We start from the raw sequence: 13279 nt of genomic DNA on the forward strand, positions 1-13279 counted from the left end.
CAAATCCCAAATTTAATGTTGATTAGATGTTCTTGTCTTCCCTTAATCTTAAGCAAGATCAAGTGTCCCAAGATTTCCAATTTGATCCTCCAGTTCTGCTACACCTTTGACAAAAACTAATTTCTTCAAAGCTTTCACTCGCCTCGAACAACTTTGAGAAAGTCCATTAGGCTCAAGTCCAGTTTGCAGTAGAGAAAGAGGATCTTCTCCTTGGCGCGCTAAAACTAAGCACCAGAAGTAGACACTTCATAGTCGGTGAGATTTGACACCACTTTCTCCAAGTCTTCCTGATGAAGAAGGACAAGGTCTAGAGACGCCTGCAGGGGTTATTTCTCAACAAAGATTTCCTTGACCGTGGCTTCCACATCGTCCGTTTTCTTCTCACACTTCTCATTGTCTTCCTTAAGGACTCACATCAGCCTTTGGCTCTCGTTATAAACATCTATATGTGCCTAAAGCTTTGCCTCCAACTCTTTCTCACTGTTGTCGCACCTCCCTCATGTTCACAATAACTGAGGTTAGTTTGGAACGAAGATCCAGGTAATTAGTAGGGAACTCCCTAGATAAAGGGAGATGAGAGCTCTAAAATCGGAGAGTTTTGAAACCCATATCAATTCATAAAGTCGTAGGAGGCAGCGAAGCCTCACCCATAGGAGGAGCCTAGGATCTCACATTCCCAAGGATGAAAGAACCCCCTCCAGCTTTTTAACCTTTATATTGGGAAACACATGAGTTGAATCCCCAATCTTCCTCTTATGTCTTTTGACGATGAAACCCTCAGGGTGGCTCTAGGGATTACTGGTAGCCGAGCTAGCAAACTTGAGTTTATCCTACCTCTTCCGCCTCTCCTCAGCAGAGATCCTCACCATTTGATCTTCAGAACAATGTGTAAAATGTCACAAATACTATTTGAAAAAACCACAAAGAAAGAGCAGTGAGCGACTTACCTAAGTAGGCGGCAAGATGTTTTCCACCCCCCAAACCAAAGTCTAATCACCTCATGAAAATCTAAAACATCGAACTGGAAGAAATAACGGTCATTCCTCGTCTCCTTAATGGCAAGGAACTCCCCTTTATATCCTGTGATCACCACGAGATCGCTCATCCAAGACAATGGAAAAAGGACGGCTCCATCGGTTCCTAGCACCCTGAGATAACCATCTCGCCCCTCGAACGAGCAAACTTATCCTTCCAATATTTGTAATAATTGGAATGGTATAAGAAAAGGCCTTTCTCAGGCTGGCTACTCAAGGTCACCTAACTACTCTTTATCGGTTTTGTGGTGTATAAGGAAAAGAAGACTCTCACAGTTGGTGTGATGACTAGATCGTCACACACCATCTCGAAAGCCTTGGCGTAGGCCCAACTATTGGGGAACAACTGGGAAGGCACCACATTAAGGACTCTTAGGATGTTCATGGAAAAGGGGGGAATAGAGAAAAGAACTCACATATCCTTGACAAAAGGGAGGTAGAAGTAGAAATACGGAGAATGGGGATCAAAGGTGACAGACATGACCACCATATCCGACGTCTAGCAAGCCTCTAGTATAAGTTTATCTTCATCCTCTGAAAAAGAAACCTCAGATCCCAATCATAAAAGGAGGGTTTGTTCAAGAGTGTAACTAAATTCAAAATCTTCGGCACCCTTGGACGTGACCGGGGGGTAGACATTCTCTCTTTTGTTCTTGAGAAAGCATAAGAACAAAAATAGTAACCACAACCACTGTAAAAAAATAGGGAAACTAAAACCCACACTTAACCTAAAATATATCTCGAATACATCTTCGCAAAACCTATTCACTACAATAAGCAAGAAAAAAAAAGTTCATACCTGGAATAAGGTCACGAACGCGGAGATATAAAGTTGGGAAAACTTGTAAGAACAAGAGACAAAATGAAACAAATGAAATGAAAGACAAAATCTTTTATAAAGGAAACTGTACAAGATCCTTGGGACCCCTCATGGTTTTCGAAAAAATTCAGCACGTTTCCGACATGTGCCTCTTGCGTTTAAGGTCTCGAAAACAACCATCATTGCTCACATTAAGTAAAAGTAAGTGTGACAATCTAAGTGATTGATTGACATTCCCAGTTGACATTTTAGCTAATCGGGAGTCATCTGGAATATGACTCATCCCTCAATTAAGGGCTTAAACAATAAATACACTCACATTCAACCGAGGGACTCGCCTCAGGTTGAAGGACTCACCCATTTTTAAAAAAAGAATGATGTCTACCCAGGGACTCTCTACTAGGGCGAGAGGCACATCCTGAACGGAAATAATGTCTTAAAAACACTTTGTCCTTAACAAAATCCTCGTGTTTGAGGGACTGTGTGAGTGTTATATTTGTGAAGGTGTTAAACTAGGGCACCCTCGCCCAAAAGTTGTATCGACCAAGAGATGTCTTGAGGAATCTCCCAGAGGTACCGATGACGTGTAAAAATGCCAGTCAAAGGAGAGGGAATCCTCCACTATTCCAGGAAAATAGGTGGTCAATAACCTATGTTTCCTGCATTTTCTTCTTCTACTTAGCCTACTTTAAGATTAAACAATGTTACTAACCTAACACCTCAAATTAACTAATTCCAAAGCTCTAATGTGAACCAGTATTAAGGTTATATTAGAGATTACTTTATAACTTTTTTTATTGTTAGGACCACATTATTGATCCAATCTAAATTATATTATATCTTCTTTGTTGTTGAAATAGCTTAAACTAACCCAGCTTTTTCAGTACAAGTTAATTTGATATCGTCACTGTAAAGTACTAAATACTTCAATCTCCAAACCATATCTCGGTTTTGTCAACAATACATAACACATAAGTATTATCATATAATAGGAAAATAGATATTACAAACACTGCATCATTGGCCATATTGTACAAAGTACAAAACTATCACCATCCACCACAAAAGCACAACATGCATGTGCCTCTAAAACACACTCTTTATTAGGTACTTTAAGCTTAACCAACTTGTCTTAATTAAAATTACTTAGTATGAGCTAACACCATCTTGTGAAGATTCTCTAGTGACCATTGAATCAAGTCCAACAGAAGCCCCATTAACAAAGTTGCATTGTTTTCTAATTTCACCTTGAGCTCCAGTCAACACTCCAATATTACCCATTTTAATCATTGAGGCCTTAAACTTTTCAAAGAAAAGAGTTTGATTGTTGTTGAAGCTATTGACAATGGCGACGGTGTCTGATCCGCTTGTCGAAAACAACTCTTGATCACTCTGAAACAAACCCTTTTGAACTTGAAGATTGGAGTAGTACTTTGAGTCGAATGTATTGGGAGTGGTTAAGTCCAAATTGGCGAGGGTGGTACCCGGTCCACCATTGGGACATAATGCTTGCAATGTTTGCAAGTACGTCGTGTTGAGAGTTGGATCGGGATTTCCAGTGTTGCTGAAATTGTATAATCGATTAACGAAGAATTGGCATTGACCTCTACCGATCGTATGAGCGCCTAAATTAGATAAATAGCTTATCAGATATTAGTTCAGTAATAAGAGTTTGACGGAGTTTGAATATAGAAGACTATTTTGTGTAAGATTATACCTGAGAGTGCAACTAGATCAGTAGTGTTGAGGCCTTGACGGGAAAAGAAGGATTTTAGTGTAGTAAGGTTGGAAGAGGGGCCAGGAAGATTTGCATTAGCAAGTGATTGATTTGCTGTTAAACTATCTCTTCTTCCCAATGGAACTTTCCAATCAGGACCGTTAGCCTATGAATCATAAGTTGATAGAAAAAAAATGAGAATCACAAGTAAAATATGACAGAAGAATTTGTATTCATAAACGGGCACGGCTACTCTGTTTAATTACGTATAACAAAAGTTCAAAAAAAATGGAACAAATGACAGATAAATATAATTGAGAATACAAGTTTAAAAATTGTAAAAAAAAATTACTAATACTAGCATTCGAAAAAAAGGTGAGTTCAGCGAAAATATTATAGATTGAACACCTAAAACTTTAGTTTGAAAAAAATACAGACAAAACGAGTATAGTTGAATCTGGATCTGTTTTTCCACCTTGTAAGTATTATTGATTAGCATATACAAATAGAAAATAAAAAAATTGTTATACTGAAAATTGAAAATAAATGAGTGATTTTAGAGCATCAAATATTTTGAGGCGAAAAGAGAGTTCATTTTCTATATATATATAAAAGAACAAGTACTAACACAGTGAAAAGAACAAAGTAACAATTAAATCCGACAAAAGAGTTTCCATCAAAAGAAAATTCCAGCAAATAAATAATTGTGCCTTTTTTAAAATGATAAGACTCTTTATGTCACTAGCATGATAAAAATAGAACAAAAGAATATATTTCAACCAAACTTTATTTACGGTAACGATTCTCAACTCTCGAGTGCATATCAAAGACTAGAATTCTAGAACTTTATTTATGGATCATACCAGAACAGATGAAATTTCAGCAGAAAGAGCAAGAATATCAGCACAAGAAACGGTATTAGGACAAGCATTTTCCACCGCAGTTTTGATTCGATTCACAACATCCAAACCTCTTATTGAGTTGTTATTCGGAAAAGCTCCTTGTTCACTCACGATCGTCGACGTGTCATTCAACAAGATCGATGCATCACAACCCTTCATAAACAATATATAGAATATATAAGCTAAATATAGTAAGTTCGATAAAATTACTCAGCAATTATGTAAAATACATACTTGAACAAAGCAATCATGAAAGTGAAGCCTGATGAAACTGGCAAGAATACGAGGATCCGTCTTGGAAACGTTCCTTAGAACTTCGCGAACAATGGAATGAACATTTGGACAAGAGGTTTTGTAGAAGGAAGGATCAAGCTGTGCATCTGAAGAGAAGGGTAACCCTCCAAGCACAACAACTAGACAGCACAAAGCTGTGACTGTTAGATGAAGAGAAGGGTTCATTGTTGTTTCTTTAGTCTGTGCTTGTGCTTACCACAAATGGCATTGTTTATTTATAGAGAGAAATGGCTTGTGAATGCAACGTACATGCATTTAATTTTCTGCTTTAGTGGTTTAAATTAATGATAATAATTTGAATTTTTTATTCATGTTGATCTAACTATAGAGAAAAAAATGTTCAAATCGCTGTCGAACGTGAGCAGGTACATGTTGAGAAGCACTGATACGTCATTGAGAAATTAAAATATGTTAATTTTCTTTTTCATTTTTAACTTTGTATAAACATTTCACCGGAAGTATTTAAATTAAGTGATGAATGCAAGATAAAGATTAATTGATATGCACCAAAAAGTTTTACATCATGGTTGCATGACAAGAATTCATAGATTATACATTAAAATTGATTAAAATAAGTCAAATACAAGTTAAACTTTATTAATTATGATTAATTAATTATATAAAATCTTTAATTTTGCATATTAATTAAATTTGTATAAGCATTATTTGTTGCTTAAATAGTATATTGTCTAGCTAAATTAGAGAGTTTTTAGTTTTTATTCCTGAAAAAAGAATTTATTAAAAGAACTTTTAATTTTTTTTTTATTTGTATTTATTGTAAACGGATATCAAAAACGGATATTAAAGCGATTTTTTCATTCCAAGATCATTTTAAATAAATCAAAATCAAAAAAATCAAAATCTGGTTAATTTAGACTATTTATCTATTTAAATTTCTATAATATTCTAAAATATATTATTAAAAATTAATAAATTATATATATATATATATATATATATATATATATATATATATATATATATATATATATATATATATAAGTAATTAATCTAAACAAATATTTTAAAATTTAATTGACACATTTTAAGTGAATTTAATAGAGATGCACTGATGGTGTGAAAATGTTTAGCGCTATCATTCAATAAAAATATATCACTATATTATATTATATCAATCCTCATTATTAATCATATAAAATTAATTTATATTCAGCGCATCATTTCTTTTATTAAAATATAGTTAAAAAAATATATGATTGAGTTCAAAATCACTGCAACTCATTTATTCAGTTTTAATGGGTGGAATTTTGACTAAAAACTTATTAAATAAAAATTTAAAAATATACTAGTAGGAGTCAAACAAATATACTATTAGGATGCAAACAAATAAAACATGGTTGGAGATTGCGACCAAAATTTGTCTCATCGATAAGAACGATATATAACAAGAAAATTAATTTAGGAGGTCCATATAAATTTTAAAAACGATATATAACAAGAAAATTAATTTAGGAGGTCCATATAAATTTTAAAATATCATCATTTATAGTACTTGTTGAGGCAATTGCCCATAAGCTCTCTAAATGAAATCACCTAAAATAAAATGTTTTTTTGTATGGTCAAATACCTAGAATAAAAACGGCAATCATCCTTTGAGGAATATCCCATGTACCTTCATTGGCAATATCTCTCACCTTCACAAATTTTATAAAAAATATTAGTAAATTTAATTTATATATAGTAACAGCATGAAGAGTTTTTATACAATAAATTTATAAAAAGATTTAACTTTTCTTATAAGTGTCTTCAAAATATTGTCTATAAATGACTATGATATATGATATATTGACCTTGTAAATTTATGAGTTGAGATTCTTTTCATTTGTTCTCTTAATTAGTATAATTTATAAAGTAATTAAATCTATAAAAAAATCTATCAAATATTACATTATTACATTTATATTTATAAAAATTTAATAATAAAAAAATAGAGGATCTTAACCATAAATTGTAATACTAAAAGTGTAAAAAAAAATTAATCAAACATTCATATTTTTAAATTTTTTCAAGATGTTTTTTTTTCATATTTCGTCAAGCAAATCAAGGGAACACGTACAAAACAATTTTTTATATTGTTAATTTAGGTGTTCATATTGTTCCATTGTGGAACCCGAATTGGTAAGTATTGATGGTGAGGGATCATGGATTAGTGGGCAAATATCTGATATGGTGATACGGGGTGGACCTGCAAGGTTAACACTTCAACGTTCAAGTCAATTTAAGATTCATGATGAGTGTAGTAAAAGATATAGATCAAAAAAGTGTACATTGAATATCACGTAAACTAGCTTTTATATGCTGAGTTATTTGGATTAAACTTGCATCTAGTTGAGCTTTGGCTTTGGATCTTTGACTGATGCAGAACAGTTGCCCCTAAGGATAGTCAAACAAAGATTAGCTGATGAAGTCTTCAGGGTCGTGGTCGAGCCTATAGGAAGGATGTTTGCACTTGGATAGAAGTGGAAACGTCTTGGATTAGTTGTAAAAGTAATGGGGGACATACATATTAAGTGTTTTCCCATCATTGAAACATTTTGCTGATCTTCCATGAAGCGTGGCTTGAGATGACAAGTCTAGGGCATGAAGTTTTCTTATAGTGCACTTGAGTTTGTCTACGTTCCCTATGAAGAATCCAATCGTAGATCTTGTGACCTCTTACTTTTGTTGATTTAGTCTATTGCTTTCCTTCGCATATATATAAGGGTTTTCGAGTGTTAAGGGATTTTTTTGCAATTTGTAAGAGTCAATTTCTATTTGAGAGCGCATTTCCCTCTTCTTCTCCATAAGTATTTCGCAGAGTGATTAATGCCCCTTGAACAAAGCGTTCATTCTTCCCTATCAAGTTTCACTTTCTCGTCAGCCTCTTCTTTACCCGGTACTATCCTTACCTCAAGCTTTTCATAACTTCAAAATTTATTTTATCTTAGCCAATATGAGCAATAATCACATTAGTTTACATAGCAATTCTGATAGTGATGAATCTCTCGTAGTTAGGGCAGAAGTATATTATGGTTCAAACTTTTCCCCCTTTATCATCGATCATTTGGCCCACGAGGTCATAAGTATAACCAATTATTTTGATTTGGAACGGTTCTCTATGGGCTATACGGATGAGGGAACTTCCTCTAGGAAATATTCTTTCGACACTCTTTTCTCTGATGACAAAGTTAAAAGGGACCACACTGCCATTTCCATGCCCCTTCTTCTTATGGTGCATGAACTTCGGCTTTTCCCGCTCTGATGACTCTGGAGATAGAGGTTGATATCTTGAATTAGAAAGGTGTCGAATACTACGCTAAGGCCTTTTAGAAAGCCTATGGTCGAGACCCAAGTGCAGATAACCTCAAGGATCATCTAGAGTGTGGGGCCCGACCGGATGAAGTCAGTTAGTTAAAACCTTTCAAGATCTTCAAGGTCGATGAGTTATCCTTAAGAAAGGACATATTGGTGGAATTGGCCGATGCAATCAAGTACAACTAGGTGGATACAGAGATAGTGGAGACCCCATCTATTTTAAGTACTCACACGACCGTAAATGCGAACAACAATGTAGTTGGCAGTCCTTATGATTGGTTGGTCCTTCTGGTTGTTCCTAAGAAAAGGATATGAAACACCTTTGACGGTATTTCAATCCCCTTTTATGAGTGCAGTTCACCTGGATAAATATGCGGTTTCCTTTATCTGACTTTGATGTGGAGGTGTTAAAGTATCTTAAGATTACCCCCTCTCAACTTCAACCAACTTCCTTGGCTTATATAAATATGTTCCAATCTTGGGTTGAGTATGGATCTTGGAAACCTTTTTACCGGTTGTTCTACAATCTGTTCAAACTTACACGCTCTTCCTAGAATTATATTCGGAACCATGAGCCTATTGAGCTTTGCCAACATATTCCTTTGTGCAACCTTTTCTCTAAGGACTTGAGCGTTTTACTGGGGTGTTTTGTGTTGGTGAGGCCCCGCACTTGAGAGGCTCTCTTTGCCTTCTACTCTACTCCTTCAGAATCCTCTTACTCTTGTAAGGGTAGGTTTCTGAAATAATGGCCATGGCCTTATTTCCACTTTTAGCCTCATCATACGGTATCAAATTGGATTCTATCACCGATGAAGAAATTATGATGAAGAGAGACCTGGAGTCTCTCTACTAGGGACTTGTTTATGAATATGGTTTGACCCTACAGAAGTGTCGTCTTCCTTTTAGAGGAAAAATTTTATTGATACCCGCACTATTGTGAGTATGGTCGGCCGTCTAGAGAGGAAAGAGATTTTTTGTGAGGATTGAGTTCTTGATTTTTTCAACTTATGTGTTTGTACTTGTAGATAAAATGAACTCTTTACAGAAGTTTTATGCGATTTCCACTGCTCAGAATGTCAACCCTAGTCCCATGAATCGGGTTGCTACTCCTCTTACTATAACTCTTATCGCATCCTATCTTGTTAAGGCTACCTCAACTACCTTTGGAGTTGATTGACTTATTCCTATCACTACTGCTCTAACTATAAAGGATCATCCTCGGGCTTCTACTACCCTGAAAAAAAGAGACCGGGATATGGGCCAGAGTCCCCTTCTAGAGGAAGATTTTCCAAAATGGGCTCATTTTTTTTAAAGGTGATACTTTAAGATCGGCCACTCCCCTTCTCAAATTCCATGTCATCCTTCCTACATGAATTCTCCACACTCCCGAGGAAGTTAATGTTTATATATCCATAGAGGATCTGACCTACCTCCAAAATCTTCTCGAGGCGAATAAGATAGAGCTTTTTTCTTAGGCTACCGCCTACACTTATCATGCATATTTTAATTTTTTATTAGTTGTTGGTGGTGAGGCGACCACTTGTCCAAGGTTAATCCTTCCAAAGAGAGAGACACCTGGGAGATAAAGTGTAAAACCTAGGAGTGGAAGTGCTCCAAGTTTCAAGAGGAGATATATGCTCTCCGGGAAAATGCTTGTTGTGTTGAGGCTTTCTAGGAGGAGGCGAATGTACACAACTCTTCTTCCACTTTGGATGCCCAAATCACTGAATTGAAGACTTCCTTTGAAGAAGACAAGAAGCACTGTCAAGAGACAGCTGCCTTGGTTACGAAGGAAAATTATCGTGATGATGAGGCGCGAAAAGTCATTCAACGAGAGAAGGAGTCTCGTGCTGAAGACTAGAGGGCTCGTGATGGCCAGGTGGCTGAGATGAAGGATAGAATTTGGGATTCTTTTAAGAAGACTTTGACGAACATGTCTGGAGCTTTTGACCTGGAAGTGGACCATGCAAAAGGATTCCTCCTGGATATCACCATTACCAACACAAAATTAACTTGTTCAAGTTATTTAGGATAGGGCTTTGATGGACAATCGTGGTGCATCGTGTTAGAGTAAGGAAGCTTTATTTTGTTTTCTTTCTTCTTTTCATGTAATGTTAGTCGAGCTTTATGCCTTTGCGAAGATAAAAATATTTATATATTTACCTTTACACTTGGTGTCTTAATTCATATTTTTGTGCTTGATATATTTTATTTCTTCTTTGTGGTCCTTTGGTCCACTGTATGGGTTGTTGTTATTCATGCTTTGGACTTATTGGCGAGTCCTTATTGCATCAGAGCTCATTGTGCTTGTACCTTTGAACTTGTTTGTCTTATGTGCGCTAATGGTGTATGTCGTATCTGTCGAACTCTGTGGTCCTAACCGGAGTTTCGTCGTTAGTAGCTTCGATCAGGAAGAATTAGTGTCATTATTCACCTTCACTAGGAACCTTCCCAAATCAAAGGTAAGGTTCATGTCCCTCCCTTCAAGTTTATCCTAGTTCGAGGAAAATGTCTTCGGGCTCCACGACCAACGCTCATGGAGTGGCTAGTTACTAAGAGGGGGTGCGCCAGCTATGCTAGAAGCGTGTTCACCAAATATGGAATCTGCCTTAGAAGAGGTGATTGCATCATCCTGCAGAGGGTTATAACAACCTTCTGTTCACAATGTTTCTCATAGTTAGAAAAGTAATTATTTAAATTGTATAAAACTTTTCGGAACACTTATATCGTCGAGAAAGTTGCAACAAAAGTGTATTATATTTCTATTTACTCATTCTTAGGACTACTGCGAAACTGGGGGTTGACACTTTGGAAGCCTGTATTAGTCAGATTTGATTTATAGGGGCATGTGTCTTTGGTTCCGTGGACGCAATCCTCCTCTTTAGATGCCCGATGGATGCACTTGTCTCTCAAGGGTCTGGTCTATGTACCTTTTTTTGAGGGGAAATGTATGGCGACCAATGTCTTTGTATATATCTTTCCTATCCGCGTCCGTGAAGGTCAAGCCATCATCTGGGTGACTGCTCTCGGTTGTCTCTTATGAATGTTCGACTTAGGGTTTTACCCCTTGTGTTTCCTTACTTTGGGGTTGATGTCGGCCTCCAACAATCCTCCAAAATTCAATTAATGGTGTATTCAAAAGGGATGTCGAGGACTACCCTCATGGATACGGCCAGACTAGCCTCGATCTGGCTTACTCTAAAATCATTGTTGGATAAGGGATTAAATTTCTTGAAGTTTTCTACAATATATTCTTTTCTAGTCAATATGGATGGAGTTTAGTTCTTTTCTTCTTCTATAATATATCAAATCGAATTGGCAAAGTTGGGCGTCTGGCTTGCTAGGACAAGCTTAATGAGGACATCTTGGATGGTTTCCCTGCACAGGATTACCAAAAACTTGTGGGTGTATTCCTCCATCATGCTCTTTACTATTGAGGGTGTCATATATGTTATTCTATAAAGCAATCTATCTAATTATCGAAGGACAATTGATATCCTCCATCTTATGTACTTCAGATCTTATGAATAGAGATTTGATTGCTCGACTGCGTCAGGTCATAAGCTGTTACGGTAGATCCACCATCTATAAGTTATCACATTCAGTGTTCTTCCACTGATGGAGACTGTGAAAACTACTAGCAACTCAGTACTCGAGGTACTACTTGCCCTCTCGCTCCTAGAACATCTTCGTGCAACTTAATCCTCGTCTTGTGATTTAGGATCACTTGTCGTTTGGAGGAGGCGCTCTGATGATGGATCACTGCCGAATTTCATGGCGTTGTGGATCTCAACAAAGTCGACCAAATATGAAGGAATAAAATCGGAATTTCTAATATATCTCCTTATCGTGCTATGTTAGTTGATTGTCTCCTTCTCTCGGTTCTGGAGGAGCTTGTATTTAGATTAAAGATAATCTATTTGTAGAATTTCTCAAGAATTAGGAGTCGATTTCCATAGACGATACCATTGTTTCGTTATGGAACCATAATTGGCAAGTATTGATGGTGAGGGATCCCGAACCGGTGGTGTTGATCTTCGATACGGTGGCACGAGTGGACCTGTAAGGTTAGCACTTCAATGCCCAAGTCAGTTCAGGATTCAAGATAAGTGTAGTTAAATATGGAGATCATAAAAATGTACCTTGACTCTCACGTGGCCCAGAACACATAATTTTTTAATCAAAATAATTGTAGAATTTTTTTTATAAAAGTTTAGTAGTTTAATTTATCAATATAATATCATTGATTAAAATAATAACTTAAACTGACTATGTTGATAGACAAAGTTCCAATACTCACACACAAATGTGATGTCCTAGATTCGAATCTAGGTGATGAAGTCCAATCTAACCATATCAATATTTTCTTGTTGATCTAGGAATTGTAAACATAATAATATGAATGTTAGAATAAATAGTAGCGTGAATATTTTTTATTTGGTCTATGTACGCGTATATTGGCAAATGGTCCATATGAGGGAACCCAATATTCACCAAGGGCATGCGAATAACACTCAATGCCCAAAGTAGGGATCCTAGTCGCCAATTTATTATAATATGTTCCCATTTATCTCAATGTGCGCCCATTTTCTGATACACTCGTTCACTTATGAAAATGTGGTAAATAATGTGTCATTACCCCGTAACGATATATGAGAGACATGCAAAGAAGGAAGTTACATTCTGTAGGATAATAGGAGAAATAACTGCTCCATTTCGAACGCTCATGAGAGAAGAATATGGTAACCACTCTCTTAGATCCTAAGATCCATTCCCAAGGGATTACTATAAATACCTCATCCATAAGATTGAGTGGGGACATTCAATTCACTCATAAATCACCTAAATACAAAACTTCTAACCATCCTTTCTAAAGCTTGCTCTAACACCACTATAACCCTAAATCTCTTAGACAACCCTACACAACTAAGGATTGTCACTCATTGTACTTTTATCAAGTACAATTGACGCTTATAGTGGAGCCTCGATAAAACTAACCTAGGTCGCAGTCATTATCATTCATAACTCTTTTTTCCACCTTCCTCGAGAGGATAGCAAAACGAAATTCAAAGATTGCCATCAACACTATTGTAGGAGGTTTCTCTAGTAGGGGTGAATCTAATTCTTGTCAAAAATATGTCAGGAAAGTTTAGATGTCAATTATCATGCCCTTCAACCCTAAAGTAGGGTCTAAAAT

The 13279-nt window shown here is 36.2% G+C and overlaps 1 protein-coding gene across 1 annotated transcript; it reads right to left on the reverse strand.

The window, feature by feature from the left end:
- Positions 1-2819: 2819 nt before the first annotated feature.
- Positions 2820-5054, reverse strand: LOC127075534 (peroxidase A2). Its single transcript, XM_051016999.1, has 4 exons — positions 4708-5054; positions 4435-4626; positions 3572-3737; positions 2820-3479 (listed from the first exon to the last, which is right to left on the reverse strand). Exons 1-4 carry the CDS (start codon positions 4930-4932, stop codon positions 3001-3003), a joined length of 1062 nt encoding a protein of 353 aa, XP_050872956.1. The 5' UTR covers positions 4933-5054; the 3' UTR covers positions 2820-3000.
- Positions 5055-13279: the final 8225 nt, after the last annotated feature.

The sequence above is a fragment of the Lathyrus oleraceus genome, chromosome 1 (genome assembly GCF_024323335.1).
Source record: "Lathyrus oleraceus cultivar Zhongwan6 chromosome 1, CAAS_Psat_ZW6_1.0, whole genome shotgun sequence".
NCBI lineage: Eukaryota > Viridiplantae > Streptophyta > Magnoliopsida > Fabales > Fabaceae > Lathyrus > Lathyrus oleraceus.

Bases quoted from the DNA above. Each gene is read 5' to 3' on its own strand.
- LOC127075534 (XM_051016999.1), bottom strand. From the start codon at position 4,932: ATGAACCCTTCTCTTCATCTAACAGTCACAGCTTTGTGCTGTCTAGTT. The intron at 4,627-4,707 runs GTATGTATTTTA...TTGTTTATGAAG, and splicing joins TTCATGATTGCTTTGTTCAA to GGTTGTGATGCATCGATCTT. The intron at 3,738-4,434 runs GTATGATCCATA...TATGATTCATAG, and splicing joins CTGAAATTTCATCTGTTCTG to GCTAACGGTCCTGATTGGAA.